A 23,564-nucleotide genomic window follows, 5' to 3' on the forward strand; every position below is an offset into this window, starting at 1 on the left:
GAACATCTTATCTTTTTTTTCATGTCAGACACGAAAGCAACACCAAAGTAGTCATAAACTACTAAGAAGATCCTACGTATTATGAAAGAAGTCGAATGTCACTTTACTCATCTTGCAAGTGTTTTACATAAATAACGGCATTTCATTTAGTTGGCATGTAACAAAATCGATCACAAGGTCCGTGGAGCCCTTCACGACAGCTGACATCCGACCTTATCAGATGAACGTAGTGATTATATGCTCTTTGGACCTTATTTATCAATAGCAACACCATCCAGCCGCAGTTGACGTTTCATTCATTTGAATTTTGTAGAATTCAAACGGATTTTAACGTACATTGGTGTGTTATTTCATTGTTTTTATTGTCTACTCGATTCTGTGTTTAGATTTATTACATACACATTTTTAATTGTTAACAGTGTTGTGGAATCAGTAAATGAAATAACTCGAAGAAGTTACATTGGAAGGAGTTCAGTCGTACTACAAAATGTCTGATTCTACTGTAGACACTCCTGTTGTGTGAGTTGTTCTTTTACGTTTTTTGTAGTCAAAGTAATGTCATTTATTTTTTATTTTAAATTTAACAAAGTCAGGTCACCGGTAGCACACAGTCATATTGTTTATTTCCAACCTTAAGCATTTACTTGATTTTCAAAATAATATTTACTTTCTTTATACGCAATAATAACAATATTTCTGCTTTCTATTTCCTATACTGATTGTGTTAGAGGAAGGCTAAAGGAACTGTTAGAGAGAGACTAAGCAGAGAGCAGTAGCATGAATGGAGCACAACGGATGAATCTTCAATGAATATATTTCATAAAGTAGTTAATACAATTAATCTAAATATATTATAAGTAACATAATAACAACACAGACTGTTTTTTATCAAGTGACAATAGATTGACTTAACAGTTCAAATCTATATTCTAAATTTGAAATATAAATTGTGGCGTGTAGCTTACAACCTTATTTCAACACTCCTCCTGAATATAGACTATACTGTCATCAATACATTCAATCACCTTGCATGCCCATTAACTTGTTTGTACACCATACAAACTTTCCTTTCAACAAAGGTTTAGTTAGTGCATCAGCAATCATAAGATCTGTCTGAACATACGTAACTGTTATCTGCCCATTCATGATCGCTTCTCTCACAAAGTGATAACGTATGTCTATGTGCTTCGTCCGCTGATGATGCACTGGATTGTCTGCAATCGCTATTGCGGATTGACTATCACTGAAGATAGGAATGAGTTCCTCGTCCTTTCTGGTGATTTCTGCAATTAACCTTCTGAGGAATATTGCCTCTCTTGCAGCTTCTGACATAGCTACGTATTCTGCCTCTGCAGTAGATAGTGCTATTGTCCTCTGCTTGATGCTTTGCCAGCAGACAGCTGCTCCTTGAGCTATAAAGGTGTAGCCAGTCCATGATTTTCTATCTTCATCACCTCCGTGACTTGCATCTGAATATCCTTGGATGAATCTGTCAGCACTGCATCTTTTGGAGTACACTATCCCACGAGATTTCGTTCCTTTTAAGTAGCGGAGCACACGCTTTGCTGCTACCCAGTGTTCTTCTGTATAGCAAGTATTAAATTGGCTCAAAATACTGACTGCATGCGTTATGTCTGGCCTCGTACATACTGCTAAGTACATCAGAGATCCTATAAGATTCTGATATGGGATCCTATCATCAGGCTTGTGATCTGACTTCTTTAAGTGACATCCAGCAGCTGCCGGAGTTGCTGCTGTCTTGCAGTCCTCCATTCTAAAAGTCTTGAGAAGTTTTTCGATGTACCTCTCCTGATCAACTTTGATGACATCCTTTGTTTGAGTTATCTGCATACCTAAAATTAATGCAGCTTTTCCAAGATCCTTCATTTCAAATTTGGACATGAGGTCACTCTTGACCTTACAAAGCTCGTCTTCATCATTCCAAAAAATCAACAAATCATCCACATAAACTGCTAAAATGATGATCTTGTTTCCTTTTGATCTTGTGTAAATGCATGGTTCATTTTTGGATTGTTTAAATTGAAGTTTCTTCAATTCACTGTCAAGTTTATTGTTCCACGCTCGAGGTGCTTGCTTTAATCCGTAAAGCGAACGGTTAAGTTGACATACATAGTCCCTCTTCTCTTTGACTTCGAAGCCTTCAGGTTGCTTCATGTAAACAGTTTCACTCAGATTTCCATTCAAGAAAGCAGTCTTAACGTCCATCTGATCTATGTTCAGTCCAATCTTGCTTGCTAAAGCCATTAGCATTCTCAATGAACTGTGGCGTACAACAGGTGAAAAAGTCTCATTATAATCAATGCCCCACCTTTGACTGAAGCCTCTTGCCACCAGTCGGGCTTTGTATCTGCATCTATTTCCCGCGTAGTTAATACAATTAATCTAAATATATTATAAGTAACATAATAACAACACAGACTGTTTTTTATCAAGTGACAATAGATTGACTTAACAGTTCAAATCTATATTCTAAATTTGAAATATAAATTGTGGCGTGTAGCTTACAACCTTATTTCAACAGGAACTAATTTTTATAATATGTCATATTTTGCCAACATCGCCTTTCGATCATAATTAAGAACAATACTTATGATTTGTCAAAGTATTTCGTGTTAGCACAGCTGAATATTACACAGGATTAGCTTTGTCGTTTATTCAATTATATAACTTTTATAGTGAGTTAAGTAAATATATGTATGTGGGCTTTTTTCCGTGCATGACATAAGTAAAGTTTTTCCATGGCAAATTTGGCCAGGGGCTTATTTACCCTAGGACCAAGGAGGCCATGGCCCGGGGCAGGGAAGTTGATTTTATTTCTTAAATGAAATATTGACACTTAATGAGGCGGCAAAGCTAACTGGCCCGGGGTGCCAAATCTTTAAATATAAATATGCCACTGACTGTAGCAAGACCTCAGGGGAGATTAAGTTTCATATTGCACCTTTGCATATTGCACCACCACAACAGACCCCAATGGAAGGAGCTGGAGGAGGCCTTTGCCAAGCGGCACACTGAGTTAAGAGACATACTCTAACTCAGAATAAAAGGGTTTAATAGATAGATAGATTGCACCTTATTTTAATTTCAACCCTTTGGAACCCTATTAAAAAAATTAGTTAACAAACGGAGTAATAGACTAATAGAAAAGTATTTATTATAAACTTCAAAACTCTGAAGTATGCTAAACAAACAGAATGACTGTTTATATGTATATGTGTACATATGTTTGTTACAAATCTTATAACTTAAATATGAACCAACTTCCTAGTTCAGCTGGAATTTGGAGATCTTTCTTTATTCTGATGACATTGCAATAATGTGCTATGCTTATATGCACTCCAATTCAATGTTCAAATTTAGCCAAACCAGTATAACCATTACAATATGATTCTTTTAAGGCAATGCACAATGGTTGTCTATACAGCATGTCACTAATTGCACTTCTTACAACATCTACTAAATCTAGATACACTACATACACTTTATGGCTTAGCTGTTAGCTTGAATGAAAAGAAAAGAAGATTGAATACCCACAGGGTGTGGAGGGTAACTAAAGTAAAAGCTTTGATAATCTGAACCTCGAGTACCACTAAAGCTAGCATTCCACTCCCACCATGCTAATACTACTACTAATTACCTCCAATGAACTTTAAATCATTGCTAAATGTAGATGTAGTGTAGGGACGCTCAGCCGGAAACAGCCAGGCCGTCGATCACGTGTTGCGTTCATTCAGTATGCTAAATATGCTTTTGTTTTAGTTTGTTCTAATTGAAAACAAAACAAATTCAATTCTAATTTCTAATACATACCTTTAATTCAAATTTGACTGCCAATATTCTTTTCTGTTATGGTGGGCCACTACCTTGGACGAGTAAACCAGTATGGACTGGCCATTAACCAGGGACCGGACAACCCTTTCCGCGATAAAAGCGTAAGGGCAATGGGCGTCCCATAAACATGGCTAACACATTGAAAGACTGTCCAGTTTGAACTGCAAGCCCATTTATTTGACTAGCCCTCACCGAAAAACTTAGCAAAAAATAAAGCTAGCCCTTTGCAATTGCTTACTGCTATCCTATATGCCTTGCAATCCCTTAATAAGGGTTACCCTTATCATTAAGCGCTTTTTATAAAGCTTTCCCTTTAGTAATGTCATAGTTGAGCCTTGCGTGAAAGAGGCAGAATTAGTATACATCTACGCTAGTGTATGAGAAGGAAAGAAAATACGTGCCTAGGGAAGGGTTTTTTAAATAATTTTGTTCGCTTACCATCTACTACAAACTAGTACGACTACAATTACTAGTATATAGCGGGCCGGTCCCTGCCATTAACAGGCCGTTCCCCTCTCCCAAAAAACCCCGGCCGCTGGTCATAGAGGTTATATAAAACTAGTTGCCGCATGTCATGTGCCATTCAGCAAATGTCAGTGTAAGAGGAATTGCAGGAGCTGAAAATGCCGAATGCAGCGTGTTCTCGTGCAAAAACAGATCCGAAAACTCTAGACTACAAAAAAGATAAAGTTTATTTTCATCTGTAAGTACTATTACATCTAAATATTATCAAATAGTGCACTAACTTTGCAAAAAACTAAAAAACATTGTCCATCTGCAAGGGATACCACTTCATGTTACTAGATCTAATTTAGGGTAATTTTTAAGGATGACTTACTAAATATTTATTTCAGTATAATTTCTAATTTGCGTTGATTATTATTATATTATTTATATCAAACATTAACATAATTTACTCAATCAAATAAATAGTATTATAGTTTCTATTTTCCTTCGTGAGCTTCTACGGATTATCGTCTTATCTATTGTTTAAAAACCGCAAAGGCGCGTGCCACTATGAAAAAATGGTCAAGCCGCATAGGTAGCGTTTATTGAATTACTACTCTATTGAGCACGAAATAAGATTCATTATGAACTAATACAGAATTCTAACATAATAGCTGTCTGATCTCTATTGGTGCGTCTAAGGTAGGCGACTAAACGCTCTCAAACCAGCTTAACTTGTGACACTGCGATCCGAAACAAAGATACGTATTCGAAGACCTCGCTTGCACTGGTAATGCGAGCGCACGGCTAGCTAGCGCCAAGGAAGCAATGTTATGTTTCTCGAGGAGCAGGTAAAAAACAGGGCCGGATTTTCACACAAATATATTTGGGTGGTTTTACGAAATAACGCTAACTCTTCAGACTTCTAACAAACTGACACTGTTTGTATGGTTTGCTTGAAAGAGTTAGCGTGATTTGACTCTAAACGATATGCATATTTTGTATTATATTTATTTATTTTATGCATACACTATTATGTATATGTTACTTATTTTTTTGTTGACTCATAATATAAATTTGTATAAATGTTTTACTAATTTTTTTTAAAATTAGCAAACAACTGTTTAAACACTTGATTATAAAAATGAGTATATCTCGTTATTATTGCAATTACACAAACCCATTCTGTTAGATGTGTACCTACTATTTAAATAGTGTTATGTTTTATCTCTTTAAATTAAACAACGTAAAACCACCCATATATATTTGTGTGAAAATCCGGCCCTGTTTTTTACCTGCTCCTCGAGAAACATAACATTGCTTCCTTGGCGCTAGCTAGCCGTGCGCTCGCATTACCAGTGCAAGCGAGGTCTTCGAATACGTATCTTTGTTTCGGATCGCAGTGTCACAAGTTAAGCTGGTTTGAGAGCGTTTAGTCGCCTACCTTAGACGCACCAATAGAGATCAGACAGCTATTCTGTTAGAATTCTGTATTAGTTCATAATGAATCTTATTCCGTGCTCAATAGAGTAGTAATTCAATAAACGCTACCTATGCGGCTTGACCATTTTTTCATAATGGCACGCGCCTTTGCGGTTTTTAAACAATAGATAAGACGATAATCCGTAGAAGCTCACGGAGGAAAATAGAAACTATAATCATAAATAAAGTGAATTGAACGATAGACTACTGTTAGAAAATTCATTATTCCTTAGTTTGACGACCGGCCGACCTAATGGGTAGTGACCCTGACTATGAAGCCAATAGTCCTGGGTTCTAATCCCGGTAAGGGCGTTTATTTGTGTGATGAAAACACAGACATTTGTTCCTGAGTCATGCACATATGCATTAGGGTATTTAGAACCAGTGTACAAAGTATCATAACAACCGGTGTAGCGGTTTCGAAGAAATTAACAAATTACCTTTTTTTACTTTGGAGTAGCCTGTATGTGTTAGTAGCTCCTAAGAATAGTATGGAACTTTCTTCGACCTTTTTGATTATCTTTTTTATTTATGACACTAATAAGCTTCTGACTTTTGAAAAATGTCATCATTATCAAATATTTCGAACAAATTGTCAAAAACACTGCCAAAGATTATTATTGCAAATATGTAGGTTTTGTTCGAAAAAAAATTTTTTTTTTCGTTTGTTCTAATTAAAAAAATATTAACGTCAGAGCATTCCTCAGAAGTAACCCTACGTGGGATTTCAGGGTTTGTCCAATGGCTAAGGTCACCCTGTATACGTATGTAAATCGTCGCCTAGTACCCATAGTACAAGCTTTGCTTAGTTTGGGGCTAGGTCAATCTGTGTAGGTAAGATTATCCCGAAATATTTACTTAAATATTTTATTTATTTCTACATGTATTTTTATTCAACATTTGAAATATTGTATGCTTAAGGTTGTATTTTATTTATTTTAAAGTATTTACATTAAATATTTATATAAAATAAATATTTCCATAAATTTTAATTTATTACTCTGATATCACTGTAACAAAGATAGTGATGTTAGTGAAAAAAAAGCGGCCAAGTGTGAGTCGGACTCGCCCATGATGGGTTCCGTACCATTTATGACGTATAAAAAAAAAACTACTTACTAGATCTCGTTCAAACCAATTTTCGGTGGAAGTTTGTATGGTAATGTACATCATATATTTTTTTTAGGTTTATCATTCTCTTATTTTAGAAGTTACAGGGGGGAGGGACATACACATTTTACCACTTTGGAAGTGTCTCTCGCGCAAACTATTCAGTTTAGAAAAAAATGATATTAGAAACCTCAATATCATTTTTGAAGACCTATCATAGATACCCCACACGTATGGGTTTGATAAAAAAAGATTTTTTGAGTTTCAGTTCTAAGTATGGGGAACCCTCAAAAAAAAATTTTTTTTTCTATTTTTGTGTGAAAATCTTAATGCGGTTCATAGAATACATCTACTTACCAAGTTTGAACAGTATAGCTCTTATAGTTTCGGAAAAAAGTGGCTGTGCCATAATCGGACAGACAGACGGACATGACGAATCTATAAGGGTTCCGTTTTTTGCCATTTGGCTACGGAACCCTAAAGACCAATATCGATATAAACATTATCAATATATTATTATTTTTATTTATTAAATGCTCTACATGCATTAAGGGTTTATGTGGGGAGCCTATATATATAATGTACCAAAAAAGCATAGGTGGTCTAATGTATGCATCGAATGAAGTTATTGATTTATGTCGTCTTTGCGAAGAGGAAATCCAGAATTCCAGAAGCACTTAAATGATGACAAAAAAGTTAGCCGATCTTGTACACCGCAATGGGTTACAATTAACGTGTTTAAAACGTTATGTTGGTAGACAACTGTTTTCAAACATCGAGACTCATTACTTTGATAATGACTTTATTGTGCACAATATTGAACTTGCGAAAACAGTCACACGAAAGTATAGGTACCAGTATTAGGATAACTTATTTATCTAAAAAGACTGACCCTAAGAAATGCGTTAGGCACATATACACATAACTTATTAATTTTAAGAATCAATAGAATTTCATTATAATATGAATAAGTAAAAGATTATGTAAAAGTTGTTTTTTGTTGTTTTATATTATAAAAAATGTTATTTCTAAAAAATACAGTGTAAAAAGGGTCATTCTACTTTTTACTACGGGTTTACGCGATTTCAAAGAATCTTGATATTTTAATATTTGTAATGCATTTTAACTTACACTAGCTACTAAAACATGATAAGCACAGATTAGGCCTCAATATTTGACCTTATTTTATTCATTTTTTAGAATTTATAGCCTGGAGTACGCAAACATACAACTATGTTACCGTCGCTGCCTTTTTACTTATAATGATAACTTTTACATTGGTTCCAAGACTTCCAAGGTATCGTTAGTGCGGCATTAAAATATGCTTTTACATTACATGTGGTGCTACTTTTCCGCACTAGTGCGTAAATTAGCACATTATGTAACTATGTCGAAACTTTGTATGATACAAGTGCGAATAGGTAATTCGCCACTCGTGTCGATTTAAAACAGTCCCTCCGGTCGTGTTTTAATTTATCGCCACTTGTTACGAATTTCCTATTTTTCGCACTTGTATAGTAAATAACTATAATGTAAAAAACGGAACCCTTATGGATTCGCCATGTCTCTCTGTCTGTCCGTCCGTATGTCACAGCCACTTTTTTCCGAAACTATAAGAACTATACTGTTGAAACTTGGTAAGTAGATGTATTCTGTGAACCGAATTAAGATTTTCACACAAAAATAGAAAAAAAAAAACAATAAATTTTGGGGGTTCCCCATACTTAGAACTGAAACTCTAATTTTTTTTTTCATCAAACCCATACGTGTGGGGTGGATAGGTCTTCAAAAATGATATTGAGGTTTCAATATAATTTTTTTCTAAACTGAATAGTTTGCGCGAGAGACACTTCCAAAGTGGTAAAATGTGTGTCCCCCCCCCCCTCCCCTGTAACTTCTAAAATAAGAGAATGATAAAACTAAAAATAAATATTTGATGTACATTACCATGCAAACTTCCACCGAAAATTGGTTTGAACGAGATCTAGTAAGTAGTTTTTTTTAATACGTCATAAATGGTACGGAACTCTTTATGGGCGAGTCCGACTCTATACTATGATCAATTTATATTTAGAGTTACGTAATCTTAATATTACTTAAAGAAAATTAATGTCGCCCAAAACAATACCGCGTCCAGGAAGTAACGCATAAATCGAAATTTGGAGCAGCGCTACGTAACGACGCTTCCACTTCTATTTCTGTGTGTCGAAGAGTGCATGTTGACCATTTTTTCCCATCGGTTACTGCTCATTGTGAAGTATTCGACTCTGTAAAACCAGAGTAAATGTGACCCGGAGCTCCGTACATCTGCGTCATCAAAGAGCGCACACTGATTTGTCATTAAACCGCTCGACTCGCCTTCGCTCGGTGTGCGATATGTAACACGTCTGGACGCAGCATCCGTCACCCCCCTCGTTCCTTGTAACATCACTCCTAAGTTCTCTTGCATCTCTTTCTTGTCCATTCCCTCCTAATTAATTCTCTCTCTATTAACGCGCACGGTAGCATGCGAATACTCCCGAATCCCACCCGAAGTCCCGTCCTAAATTCATTCGCTCAGTCTCATATTGTGCCGTGAAAAACAACATCAACGTCCTACTAATTACCTTACAAATAATGTCTAAAATCGGTCGTTAATAATAGAGTAACCTTACTAATGAGTGTAAATACAATAATTACTTGCTTCGAGTTACGATAATGGATGTTTTTTTTACAAGGATTGTGATTGTGTACGTATTTATTACGTAGTAGTAAACAAATGTCAATTATCTATAAGCATTAGTGCGAAGCGGACAAGTATATGTTTATCTGTTGTGGTCGATTTGTATATTTAATTAATATGAAAGTGACGTAGAACGAGTTTAGTTCATTTGTATGCATTTTGTTGATGACTATTACAAATAATCGTGTACCTAGTCAGTGTCTTAACGTCGCAAGTGTTACAACTAAGTTTGAAATGTGAAGTTTATATATTATTTTTTAATTATATAGTATCTGCTCGGAGCAAATAAATAGGTATACAATATGGCAACATTACCGCGGACATCTAAACATCCAACTGGCATAATTTCGCCTTTCAGGTAAGAGAATTTTGAAAAACGAAACATTATATGAAAATGTTATGTCATTAATTTAATCTGGGATAAGATATGGAGTCACAGAATATTGGCGCGAAAATTATTGAAGGAAATTTGATAGCAGCAGGATTGTAAATAAAGTCTAAAATTTACCCGACCGGGGAATCGAACCCGTGGTTACTGGACCTATTATTTTAAAGGAGTTATTCTAGAGTTATTTGAAATTATTAGTTGTACTTCTGTACGACGTAAAAAGGCCAAATATGACTTTCTTTGAACTAAAGGTTTCCTTTGGCAGAATTAATCTTTCCTTTTGTAAGATGTATGTAAGAAGTCGCGCCACCCAGATTTTCGATGAAGGATTTTTAATGAAGGAAGGATTTTGGGGAAGGGGGATTTATGTTTAGGTTCTATTAAGTCAAGTTTGTTTGATATCATTTTCAATTATATCAAACATGTAGACGCAGATTTCATCTACATCGGTTCAGCGATTATTGTTTCCCCATACAAAATTATAACTTCCCTTTTCAGACTCTTCAGGGACGATTTTTGACTCGTAAACGGTGGCCTGGCAAAACATGTTTTTAAACGCAAATAATCTATATAAAATTGCCTACAACATTGATTCTGTACACTTTTTCGCTAGGAATAATATTTAAAAAGATATTAAAGCGGGAAAGTTAATTAAAATCTATTTTAAGGTACATTATTCAATATTTTCGTAAATAAACGTAAATATTCTTCACAACGTTTTCTACAAAAAGATCTGGTACACTTTTAACATGGATTTCACATTTTAAAAGATATTAAAGAGGCTTTTCTAGTTTCTCGTAAATATCTTTCAAAGTATGACACATAGCAAAAAAATCTAAACAAATAACTAACATAAAATTCACTATAGGAAACATGCAGAACATTTCGCTTGGAATTATATTTAAAAATATATTCTTCTTCTTCTTCTTCTAATGAGATATTAAAGGGGGAATGTTAATTATAATCAGAGGCCGGAATTCTCGTGGCATTTTTGAATTATGATAGGGACTTCTCGTTTATCGACTTCCGATATACATATATCGATACAATGTAGAACAAAACATATTAATACATATACCAATATATTAAATGTGCAATAGAGAGATATGGAATAAAAACAATGAAAAGTGCATAGTTCATAATTTAATAATTTTACATTTAATTACTTCATTTCAGTGTCTTTTTTCAATTTCATCTTCAAAACCTGTTTTAGTGCAACGAGTGTTCCATTAGTTTCTTGGTTGAGAAACAGATAGTCATATTATATAGTTTTTTGTATGTTGTGAATTTCTGATTTGTATAAAGTGCAATTTATGGTAACTAAAATTTGTTTGATTATTGATCTCACAGACGACTATTATGTTATGAGTCTTATTTGTAATAAAGCAAAAAAAATGAAAATAACATGGTGTTTTTTGAAACTTTCCAAATTTCTCGAGAAATCCTGATCGTGAATTCCCGTGCCTCGAGAAATAAAAAGGTCGAGAAACCAGAAACTCTAACTGAGGAGTGTCTTTTCAAAAGGGATTATTTCCACTTTCAACTTTTTTTAAACTATGAATGTAGTTTTGCTAAAAGTAGAGAAATACATATATACTTTGAGTTTCAAGTTCTAATAAGTCTTCTTGTCCTCAAAAAAAAAAACTAATTCAAAAATCAAAGTCCGGATCAAAAGGCCTTATTTCTCAAGCTAACGAATACTATATGAAACTCAAGAAAGCAAATTACCTAAAACAATATTTTTAAACAAAGGAAAAGGATTCCAATGCAAATTGATACAGCAGATAATACAACTCGGCCTCTTTCAGCGAATAAAAAAAGGATGTAGAAAATTTGCTTAAAAAACAGTTTGGAGACGACTGGATTAGGTTACCGGAGCTGGTTTGGTATAGAACCGTATTAGACAAATGTAATCTATCAGCAGAAGAAAATCGAGATGAAGTCGAATGCGATTGTTGCGATGATGATGCAGAAGAAGTTCACGTGTAAATGTATTCTGCTTAAACTTAAGTTAGCTATTTGCTGTAGTAGTTGTTAAGTTAATTTCACAATAAAAAGGTATCCGTTTCAAAAGAGTTTATTTCTGTGATGGACAAATCAAAAAGGTTTATTTCTCACAAGGCCGCAACAAAACGGCTTAATTCCAAAAGTTCGCATCAAAGGGACTTAACTCTGAAAAAGATATGTTAATTAACATAATTAAGTAGGTAGATTAAGCAATATATGTAGTGCCATAACATTTATAGCAACTTAATTTAATATAATATCGAGAAAAAAGCAATTATTTCGAAATGGAAACCGTGGATTTATGATTTTCCCAATTTCCCAAAAAAAGTTCAAAGTGGAAATAAGCCCTTTTGAAAAGACACTACTCAACTATTCTTCTCGCGTCGAATGATGGTCCTTATGATTATGACAGTTCATTTTTAGGGTTCCGTAGCCAAATGGCAAAAAACGGAACCCATATAGATTCGTCATGTCCGTCTGTCTGTCCGATTATGTCACCGCCACTTTTTTCCGAAACTATAAGAGCTATACTGTTCAAACTTGGTAAGTAGATGTATTCTATGAACCGCATTAGGATTTTTACACAAAAATAGAAAAAAAAAAACAATAAATTTTGGGGGTTCCCCATACTTAGAACTGAAACTCATAAAATCTTTTTCCATCAGACCCAGACGTGTGGGGTATCTATGGATAGGTCTTTAAAAATGATATTGAGGTTTCTAATATCATTTTTTTCTAAACTGGATAGTTTGCGCGAGAGACACTTCCAAAGTGGTAAAATGTGTCCCCCCCCCCGTAACATCCAAAATAACAGAATGAAAAATCTAAAAAAAATATATGATATACATTACCATGCAAACTTCCACCGAAAATTGGTTTGAACGAGATCTAGTAAGTAGTTTTTTTTTTAATACGTCATAAAATTAAAAAAAAAAAAATTGTCAAACACATACGTGTGGGGTATCTATGGATAGGTCTTCCAAAATGATATTTAGGTTTCTAATATCATTTTTTTCTAAGCTGAATAGTTTGCGCGAGAGACGCTTCCAAAGTGAAAAAAATTGTGTCCCCTCCCCTGTAACTTCTAAAATAACAGAATGAAAAATCTAAAAAAAATATATGATATACATTACCATGCAAACTTCCACCGAAAATTGGTTTGAACGAGATCTAGTAAGTAGTTTTTTTTTAATACGTCATAAATGTACGGAACCCTTCATGGGCGAGTCCGACTCGCACTTGGCCGCTTTTTTATACGGAGTAGGTAGCTGTCGCGTAAAATGTTTTTAGGCATTTTTTAAGTTTAGCACATTAATTCATTTAAAAATGTAACTTTCAAGCGATATAAATACGGTAAAAACATAGAATCTTTAATTATTGTTTAAAATTAGACCTAACCAAAAGAGACTGAGGAACTGTCATTCGACGCGAGAGGTATAAGACATAGTCTTTGAGTCTTTAATAAAATAAAAAATAACCGGCCAAGTGAGAGTCCTCGAGACTCGCGCACCAAGGGATCCGTAGAAACCTGTAGGTATATATTATATAACTAAAAATTTACGGTTTTCGCAATTTTTCCTTTATCTGTGCTACAAGATTTATCGTACCAAATTTCAAGATTCTGAGTTCACGGGAAGTACCATGTAGGTTTTGATTCCCTTGCGAGTGTCGAAAATTTGCGGCATAAACGGCTGTATCTTTTGATTGCGTTGGCTTAGAAGTTTGTTTTTTTCACAGCTCCAAAGGACAGTAGACCTGAGTATTTGATATAAATTCCAGCTTGATACCTCCACGCGTTCCTGAGAAAAAGGGTCTTGACAGACAGACAGACAGACAGACAGACAGACGGGCGGACAACAAAGTGATCCTATAAGGGTTCCGTTTTTCCTTTCGAGGTACGGAACCCTAAAAATGCACGAACCTACTTTGGAACATAGATCTGTGTAGAACTATAGTAGATATTTTGTACAATAGGTACATGATAAGGGTTCTCAAATTTCAACCTAATTATGTACCCTTGCACACAACATTTTTTCTAAGACAGCAAACACCAAAAATGATAAATTAAATCGAATTAAGTATTTATACAAGAGTAAACCAATTTGGTTTGTAGATTTTTGCCTAGAAGTCATTATAAAAAAATCAACAGTTTTGGGAGGGAGGTTTTGGGCTTATACTGAGCAACTTTTACTATGGGACCAACCCCGAAATCGCGAAAAAATTTTCTGGCTGATCATACATTTTAGCTGGTCCATTTTCTATGGGAGGGTAAAATATTAATCCCAAAATTTCCCTGACACCGGGAATGCACATATTTTTTGGCCACCTTGTATATTGTATGAATATTCATAAGATGACTGCAACAAGCGCACTGTGGGCTGAAATTCGGCATTCATTGACATAGAAACCGAAGTTGTTATTTTTACGTTTTTTTGATTAAAATAAGTTTAGCCCAGCATTGTTATGATAACCTATGAATTTTAGACGATTTGGAATGAAAATTGTGGAGTTACGATTTTTTTTCAAAATAAATGTATGGAGCAGGAACAAGAAATCATCATTACTCAAGAACCGCAAAACAAACCGTAATATCCTCGTAGGTGGTTATACTACGAATTATTTGTGATTTTTTGGTATACTACATATATCCGCCACGGGTGCGGTTTTTTTTTTTTTAAATCATTAATTGTTTCTATGGAAAAAGCACAAAAACCAAATTCAACATTTTAAGATTTTTTTGATTGAAATGGGTTTTGCTCAGTGTGTTTATGCTAAGTTATAAGTTTCACACGATTTGAGTTGAAAATGGTAGAGTTATGATTTTTTTTCAAAAAAAATGTATGGAGCCGGAACAAAATATCAAAATATCTCAAGAACCACAACAAATACGGTAATATCCTCGCAGATAGTTATGCTACGAATTATTTGTGATTTTTTTGGCATACTACATATATCCGCCACGGGTGCGGTTTTTATTTTAAAAATCATTAATTGTTTTTATGGAAAAAGCACAAAAACCAAATTCAACATTTTAAGATTTTTTTGATTGAAATGGGTTTTACTCAGTGTGTTTATGCTAAGTTATAAGTTTCACACAATTTGAGTTGAAAATGGTAGTTATGATTTAAAAAAAAAATGTATGGAGCCGGAACAAAATATCAAAATATCGCACCCGTGGCGGATATATGTAGTATGCCAAAAAATCACAAATAATTCGTAGCATAACTATCTGCGAGGATATTACCGTATTTGTTGCGGTTCTTGAGATATTTTGTTCCGGCTCCATAGATTTTTTTTGAAAAAAAATCATAACTCTACCATTTTCAACTCAAATCGTGTGAAACTTATAACTTAGCATAAACACACTGAGCAAAACCCATTTCAATCAAATAAAACTTAAAATGTTGAATTTGGTTTTTGTGCTTTTACCATAAAAACAATTAATGATTTTAAAAAAAAAAACCGCACCCGTGGCGGATATATGTAGTATGCCAAAAAATCACAAATAATTCGTAGCATAACTATCTGCGAGGATATTACCGTATTTGTTGTGGTTCTTGAGATATTTTGATATTTTGTTCCGGCTCCATACATTTTTTTTGAAAAAAAATCATAACTCTACCATTTTCAACTCAAATCGTGTGAAACTTATAACTTAGCATAAACACACTGAGCAAAACCCATTTCAATCAAAAAAATCTTAAAATTTTGAATTTGGTTTTTGTGCTTTTTCCATAGAAACAATTAATGATTAAAAAAAAAAACCGCACCCGTGGCGGATATATGTAGTATGCCAAAAAATCACAAATAATTCGTAGTATAACCACCTGCGAGGATATTACGGTTTGTTTTGCGGTTCTTGAGTAATGATGATTTCTTGTTCCTGCTCCATACATTTATTTTGAAAAAAAATCGTAACTCCACAATTTTCATTCCAAATCGTCTAAAATTCATAGGTTATCATAACAATGCTGGGCTAAACTTATTTTAATCAAAAAAACGTAAAAATAACAACTTCGGTTTCTATGTCAATGAATGCCGAATTTCAGCCCACAGTGAAGCGCCACAGCGCCCCACGCGCCGCGCTTCAAATGAAGTTGATTTAGATATCCCTGGCAAATCTCTCTTTGTAATTGACAAATAGAAGTGCTGGAGTAGAAAAAACTAGTTAGGTACTTAGGTATCATTTTGTAGGAAATTTCTTTTTCAAATTTGCATAAACTGAAGTTTATATAAAATTGTTTTTAGCACGAGTCCGAGGACGCTTCAGGAGATGAGTATGCCAGCTCAAGAAGTACTGGGTGAGATTCATATTTATTTATGTAGTTTAAGGAGTACCAATACCAACAGCTACAAAACCATTTATAATAAGAATAAGAAACCATTTATTGCCACACAATAAAAAAAACAGATATGCCACAAAATACAATGTTTAACTTTAAAAAAATTGGCATGCGCGCCAAAAGGAACGGGTCAGCATACGCTGCGTCAGCCATTTCATTACAAATTGACTGCGCAGCGCTGATTTTCAGTCCCGTCCCCTTCACTGTACCACATTGATATGACATGCGGGTTAATGGATTTTTTGTTTTATTACCAGAGATAGCTTTATATACTACAGACTTAGGTAACAATATAAAGCCAGTTACAGGTACTCACGGATGTATGTTATAGACGGTATGGTTTACGAAAGAAGATCGCAGTTTCGTTTTAGCATGTTTTTAATGGATATCCTGGTAAATTCATCACTATCAGTTATAAAATCCAGAGCACTCTCATCTCACCATTGATTTCGAAAAATTGTAGGTTGATAATGGTTTATTTTTCTTTTTTCCGTAGATAACACCGTTGCCAGCGGGATCAGTATGAAGCAGTATGAAGAACAGCTTAATGGATTAAGAAAAGAGAATTTTCACTTAAAATTAAGGATATACTTCCTTGAGGAAAAATTAGGAAGCGGTTCACCGCCAGCAGTTCAGGTAACCCATACATGAATTTCTTTAAGAAACACGTTTAATAAAAAGCTTTTGTTATTTACCATTATCATCATATCACCCAAAAAAACCGGTAACCGTAAGACTCGGATCTCCACCATAACGACCAGTCGAACAGTGCCCTCATCCAGATTGCGCGTCAACCTTGATGGAGGCCCTATTAGCCTGAGTCCTCCGATTCGCGACACCCACTGGTCCTTTTGCGGATGTCTTAATTTCGGATTCAGTTTATTTTTTTATTTAATTACGTTCTTGGTAAATAGTATACAATGTCTACAGGGACTTCTGGAACACAACGTTCGACTGCAGGTGGAAGTAGAGGAACTAAGGAGACAATTAAGTGACAAGCAAGAACTCCTAGCTGTTGCGGCGGAAGCCATCGATGTACTTGAACATCAGGTGGGTGGTCTTCATGCCGCTAGTATCATATGTGGCTTTCCATAAGAGAAGGGTCCTTTCCATATGCTTCATGTGCATCAGTACTCTTCTCTGATAGAAAGGTTCACATATTGTAAGCCATCGTAGTGAATCTGAGAATAACAAAAATATGAACCTAGTTACTTATATTAATAATTTAATTTCAGGGTTCCATGTCTGCCGACAGTATTGAGAATTCAATGAACCATGGCGACGAAGTGGCAAAGGAAATAAACACCCAGGTAAATAAATATTGTATCCACATAGTTTTATATTGTTTTGACGACCAGTTTGGCCTAGTGGGTAGTAACCCTGCCTACGAAGCCGATGGTTCCGGGTTCAAATCCTGGTAAGGGCATTTATTCGTGTGATGAGCATGGATATTTGTTCCTGAGTCATGGGTGTTTTCTATGTATTTAAGTGTTTATAAATATGTATATATTATATATATCGTTGTCTAAGTACCCTCAACACAAGCATTATTGAGCTTACCGTGGGACTTGGTCAATTTGTGTAATAATGTCCTATAATATTTATTTATTTATATTAGTCGTAAATATATGAACAAGACTTGCAGATAATTATGTACTTTTTTGCTTTACAGGAGACGGTAAAAAACCAGGCAATAGATGACACATGTGCATCAGAATCTGCCGGGTGCGATGTTATTTTATAATTTTTCCTTGAATTTTTTTAACTAATCATTTGCAATATCTAATTGTAAGTAAACCAAGAATTTTCATTTAATTAGGTATTGTTTTTATTTTTATTCCAGAGATTATTTATGTGTCACAACAAATAATAACGATATGGATGAGTTAATCAAGCTACGCAAAGAAAACTCTAAAGCTCTCCAGATGATAAAAGGCTGCATGAAGAAAATTCGGCAGCAAGACAAAGAAATTAAAAAACTCAAATTAGTAAGTATATAATAACGTGATTTTATTATAGTTTTTCTAGAGTGAATAAAAATCTAAGAAATAATAATCACCCTTTTTTTCTTTCAGGATAAAGAACAATCTCACACGCAACATGTCAGTGATTCTCAAATTGAAAAATATGATGAAATTTTAAAATGCAAAGATGAGCATATCAAGGACCTCGAAAATAAACTCAGGGAACAACAAAAAACAGTTGATAATGGACATAACGACGAAGACGCCGGGTACGACAATTTTAACTACTTTCTATGATCGTATTTAGCTACTACTACGTACAGGATAATTACTATTACTGGATTAATTATTATTCAGTAGGTGCAAACAAGAACACTCTTAAATGTTCATCGCTGGACCTTATTCCTTTTGTAATAAGGTCCACCGATGGACAATTAACAGTGTGGGCGATGGTATACAAATTTTAATATTTATTATCCTTATTATATCATATCGTAGTAGCAGTTAAATAACTGCCGGGGGGGGGGGGGGGACACCATAAAAATATAGATAGTGAGCTCTACCTTTTTGTTTGATTTCATAATGGAATTTCAGTAAACTTGACCGCACACTAAAAGGTCCAGTTACACGACAGACTTAGGTAAGGTAAAATATGTCGATAGGTGAGCAGCTCACATAATATTTTACAGTACATACATACATGCTTCCACACCTATATCAAACGGGTATTTAATAGTACATTACGATACAAGTGCGAAAAATAGGAAATTCGAAACGAGTGGCGATAAATTAAAACACGACCGAAGGGAGTGTTTTAAATCGACACGAGTTGCGAATTACCTATTTTTCGCACTTGTATCGTAATGTACTATTAAATACCCGTTTGATTTAGGTGTGGAAGCATTTGATGGTACCTAATGAATAATTAATTTTTCTGTTTAAAAACCTTAGAAAATTATTTTTCTACTTGTCGACTGTAATAAGTAAGTAACTGTAATAAAAATTACCAATCACGTGCCGCCGCACTCACATGAAAAAACTAAACGGGCGCGGGTTGGGAGTTGCGCGTTTATGTGTACTGAGATAATTACCAATTATTATTAATTATTTAGGTGTTCTATTGTAAAAAAAGTATTATATATAGATGACTCGTAGAAAAAGTATTTGTATACAATAGTGATATAATTAAGCTTTTCAATCTCGTAACTTACTTTAGGCACCTAAACACGGTACTCGACTGAAAAGCTTTCTATTATATCAAGATTGTGTAAAATACTATTTTAAATATTTACCTACCTTAAAATATTTTTTTAATCTTTTCAGGAACCTGCAACAGTTGCTCACTCGACGTCTCCAGGGTTTAGCTTTATTTTTGGATAAGCTATTAGCGCATAAGTAAGTATGAAATAGATGTGACTACTCACTCTTTTTAATCCTTTCTGTTAATTATATGTTGTAATTTTTTTTTTTTTACAATAATTATCATTACATTGATTTCAGGTGTGTATTAAGTGAAGAAAAAAAGAAGATGGCTGAGAGTATTCTAGAACAAAGTCTAGCTCTACCCGTGGGTTTGCAGTTAGACGAAACCATTTCAGCAGAAGGATTTACCTTTGATGACAGCAATATGGATATCTCACAAAATCTTAGAATTGAGGATTTAACAATGATGTTCGGGCATCACGGGCTATGTAGCGGCGATGATAACAAACTCACCAACAGAAAATCTTTACGTCACCTGCTTCAAAACGAATGTCCTTCCGAGTCGGAATGTTGGTCAGAACCAGACAGAAATGTATCTCTTGCACGCATAGGACTAGATACAGCACTAGGAGCCAGAGAATCTACTTCAGATAATAACAGACACAGGTCTCGACGATCCCGCATCTCGTATGGCTCCCGTTGCGAAGACAAAACTACGAATGAAGCAGCGTTGATTGACGAAATACATCAGCTTTCAAAACAGTGCGAGGAACTTGAATACGAGAAAAAAGACTTAAACAGCCAACTCGAATTTGCTAAGACACAGATAGATGATCTAATTTTAGAAAAAGACGAACTAAAATCGGCGCTAGCTTCCGAACACTCCAAAGTTGACGAAATAAGTAAAGATTCGGAAAATTTGAAATGTACTATTTCGTCTCTACAGATAAGGATAAAGGATATCGAGCAACAACTTATAGAAGCCATTCAAATTAGGGATAAGTTACGTTCCGAAAGGCAAGAACTTGAATCTACGTTTTTGGAAACTGAGCGAGCTCTGCGGCGTGCAGCAGATGACGCGACGGTCCAGGCGTCCCAGGCGGCCCTAGAGAGAGCTCGAGCCCAACACGACAAGATGCGCATTGAAAAAGATCTCGAAGATGCTCGTGAGAACTTAGCTAAGTCCTCCGAGATCATTTCCAACCTGGAAATGGAAGTAGCACGCAAGGTGGCTGTAGAAGCGTGTAACAGAGTGCAGGAGATACACGTGGCGCGTGAGGTCGAGGAGGAAGACAGACCCACATCGCCTGATCAGGGCATTGACAGCGACAGACTCTCGAGCCTTGAACATAACGATGCTGTTACTTTGTCTACACGTGAGTAAATATTTTTAAATTACATAATTTATAATGATACTACATACGAGCTATGTATGATACTTTGAGCGCTGATGGCCTAGCAGTAAGACCGTGCGACTTGCAATCCGGAGGTCGCGGGTTCAAACCCCGCCTCGTACCAATGAGTTCTTCAGAACTTATATACGAGATATCATTTGATATTTACCAGTCGCTTTTCGGTAAAGGAAAACATCGTGAGGAAACCAGACTAATCCCAATAAGGCCTAGTTTACCCTCTGGGTTCGAAGGTCAGATGGCAGTCGCTTTCGTAAAAACTAGTAGGTACCTACGCCAATTCTAGGGATTAGTTGCCAAGCGGACCCCAGGCTCCGATGAGCCGTGGCAAAATGCCGGGCGAACGCGAGGAAGATGATGATAATGATAAAGACTGTATCGTTTATTATAAATACAGATTAAACCTGGTCTAACTGTTGACTTGTTTATTATTTTGTATTACTATGTTCTTAGGGTATGATCTGAGGGTATTTTTACGCCATATCTGAAATAAGAATGGATATTTCGGACAAGCCTATATCGAGCTTAATTTGAGACTATTTACCGACTTCTTGGTACGATTTAAAGAAACAAAAGGTTAATATGCTGCCAAAACATGTTATCAAGTGTCCTCTTCATGGTTGCTTAATTGAGCATCTGCAAAATAAATGTGGTGAATTTTTATTTTTACTTAAAAACAATTTTTCACGCAACATTTTGGATTCCCGACTATTTCTGATGCAACCGAAATGAGGTTGACAGCTAAAAGAATCAGCTAAAAACCAAAGCCTATCGGATATTCATGGCGTCGAACCATCGCTAGAGCGGGTCGATAGAAACGCTCTATTATAGATACCGTGCGCGTTGGAGGGTCTGCCATCTTGTGCCCTGAATCGGAACCATAAACATGTACATTTACACGTCACGTGCCTTCTTGTGCATAGTAGGTTCTGCCATCTTGTGGGCCACATCGGAACAATAAACATCACATTTACGCCTGGCGCCAAAAATCTGACGGCTCCTGTGCACGCTGTCCTACAGTTCATGCACGCTCCCTATAGTTATATTGGATGTCAAAGTCGGAGTTGTCGTAAGTAACATGCCATTTTCTCTAAAAGGCCACATTGCACAGATCCAAAACTTTTTTAAAACTAAAACATATGATTAGACTATGCCCAGATGTTTCGCTTTACAAATCATGTGTAATTGCGGTTCACATAGTACGATTTTTTTTTTGTGTAATGTTGTCTTGTTCGCAATCTGTAATTTTTTTTGTAGTAGTTGTCCGAAATCGTTATTGTTACTCGGGCGGATTGGGTAAATTCTGTCTAAACCATATGCTTTACGTCGAGTTCCCAGAGAGAAATGTGTAGGTCTTATTAAAGTACTAATAAAACACTAAAGGTATTTTTAAATAAAAATGTAAAAGGCTAAGTGAAGTTGTATTTATAATAGACGATACAGTCTTTACTATTGAGATATTGTAAGTCAAAAACGAACTGTACCAATACTACTGTTTGATTTGTCCATGTCAGCGCATCTTATCTTTTGTTTCTCATTTTCAGGTTCATTGTATGAAGAAAATGTGTCTTTGAAGCAAAAATTAGCAAGAACTAAAGCCACATTAGCAGATACACTAGCTCAATTGAATGCCGCCAATATGCGGAAGAAAAGTGTTCAGCGGGCTATCTGTCGAGAGATCCACAAAACTCAAGGGGTGCTACGTAAAGCAAGAGACCACTTAGAGAGTCCCAACTGAATAGTTATGTACAATCATAAAATATTTTTGTACACTTTTTCAGATAGTATTTAGCCTCGTGTCCATTCGTATGTTTACTGCCAATAACGTGCATAACATTACGTAATAAGATTTTTTTATTAAGATGTACAATTTAATGATGCTGACTTGTATTATAAATATTATTTTACAAAATAAAATACTGTAAATGTAAAAATGTATAAGATCGTTGTCATTCCTATATAGCCCGCAAGCCAGGAACAGATTTCCATGACTAATAGCATCCCGGCGATAACTCGTAAAGTGGTTAAGGGCGATGTGTAATGAACCCTCGTTGATGTTAGCTGCCGCTCTGTTGTTGGTGACTTCAGAACTGCAGTGGGTGGCTGCCGTCCTTAACTCACACGTGAAAAAAAATGTCATCGCATTCCGATTGCTCAATTATCAATTTTATTTCTCTTCAGCTGATTGCATCTAGGTGGAAAGACTGTCAACCGGTCATATGAACATGTAAAATAAAATATTTTAGGCATTGAATGCTAATATTCCCAATTGAAACTTTGACAGATGATACGAATAATATGCTATTGTGAACAAATAATATTGTTAGCTGGCTGTATCACAGTGGAAAGACCGTCAGCTTGCCCTGAAGGCAAGCGTCGGCTATAACGCAGAAGCCAGACGGGAGTTTCTATCGCTTATTTAAATGCACCTTGTTCCCATTTCATTACCGAAATGATTAAGGAAGATATATAATGAAGCCTCGTGAACACCAGTTGCCGATCCGACGGTGGGTTCAGAAACAACAGCCACAAAACTAGTACAAACCACTTGTAACAAACCACCGCAACACAAGTTTCTTATTATGAAATATTGCTAAGTTGATTGAAAACGTTTTTTTTTATTAGTGTATAAAT

The 23,564-nt window shown here is 35.3% G+C and overlaps 1 protein-coding gene and 1 long non-coding RNA gene across 6 annotated transcripts; one reads left to right on the forward strand and one right to left on the reverse strand.

The window, feature by feature from the left end:
- Window positions 1–309: 309 nt before the first annotated feature.
- LOC133517710 (centrosomin-like) lies at window positions 310–22,871 on the forward strand. 5 transcript variants are annotated; one of them, XM_061851085.1, is made up of 12 exons: window positions 324–340; window positions 420–519; window positions 16,257–16,309; window positions 16,848–16,987; window positions 17,282–17,401; window positions 17,587–17,661; window positions 18,024–18,076; window positions 18,195–18,339; window positions 18,427–18,584; window positions 19,639–19,710; window positions 19,816–20,894; window positions 22,475–22,871. In XM_061851085.1, the coding sequence occupies exons 2-12, from the start codon at window positions 488–490 to the stop codon at window positions 22,666–22,668; spliced, it is 2,121 nt and encodes a 706-aa protein (XP_061707069.1). In that variant the 5' UTR covers window positions 324–340; window positions 420–487; the 3' UTR covers window positions 22,669–22,871. The 5 variants fall into 5 exon arrangements, with proteins under 5 accessions (XP_061707068.1, XP_061707069.1, XP_061707066.1 ...); XM_061851082.1 differs by lacking the exons at window positions 324–340; window positions 420–519 and adding exons at window positions 9,092–9,620; window positions 9,883–9,971; XM_061851084.1 differs by having other exon boundaries at window positions 310–519.
- Window positions 14,480–16,027, reverse strand: LOC133518322 (uncharacterized). The gene is made up of 2 exons (XR_009799462.1): window positions 15,472–16,027; window positions 14,480–14,876 (listed from the first exon to the last, which is right to left on the reverse strand). It is a non-coding gene; the product is annotated as an uncharacterized LOC133518322 (long non-coding RNA).
- Window positions 22,872–23,564: the final 693 nt, after the last annotated feature.

Source organism: Cydia pomonella, chromosome 5, assembly GCF_033807575.1.
Source record: "Cydia pomonella isolate Wapato2018A chromosome 5, ilCydPomo1, whole genome shotgun sequence".
In the NCBI taxonomy this organism is placed as follows: domain Eukaryota; kingdom Metazoa; phylum Arthropoda; class Insecta; order Lepidoptera; family Tortricidae; genus Cydia; species Cydia pomonella.

What these genes read in the sequence shown, in the direction of transcription:
- LOC133517710 (XM_061851082.1), top strand. Translation starts at nt 9,916, where the DNA reads ATGGCAACATTACCGCGGACATCTAAACATCCAACTGGCATAATTTCG. An exon ending in TGTGCATCAGAATCTGCCGG is followed by an intron (nt 18,077 to 18,194) that starts GTGCGATGTTAT and finishes TTTTTATTCCAG; the next exon opens with AGATTATTTATGTGTCACAA. An exon ending in GATAAGCTATTAGCGCATAA is followed by an intron (nt 19,711 to 19,815) that starts GTAAGTATGAAA and finishes CATTGATTTCAG; the next exon opens with GTGTGTATTAAGTGAAGAAA.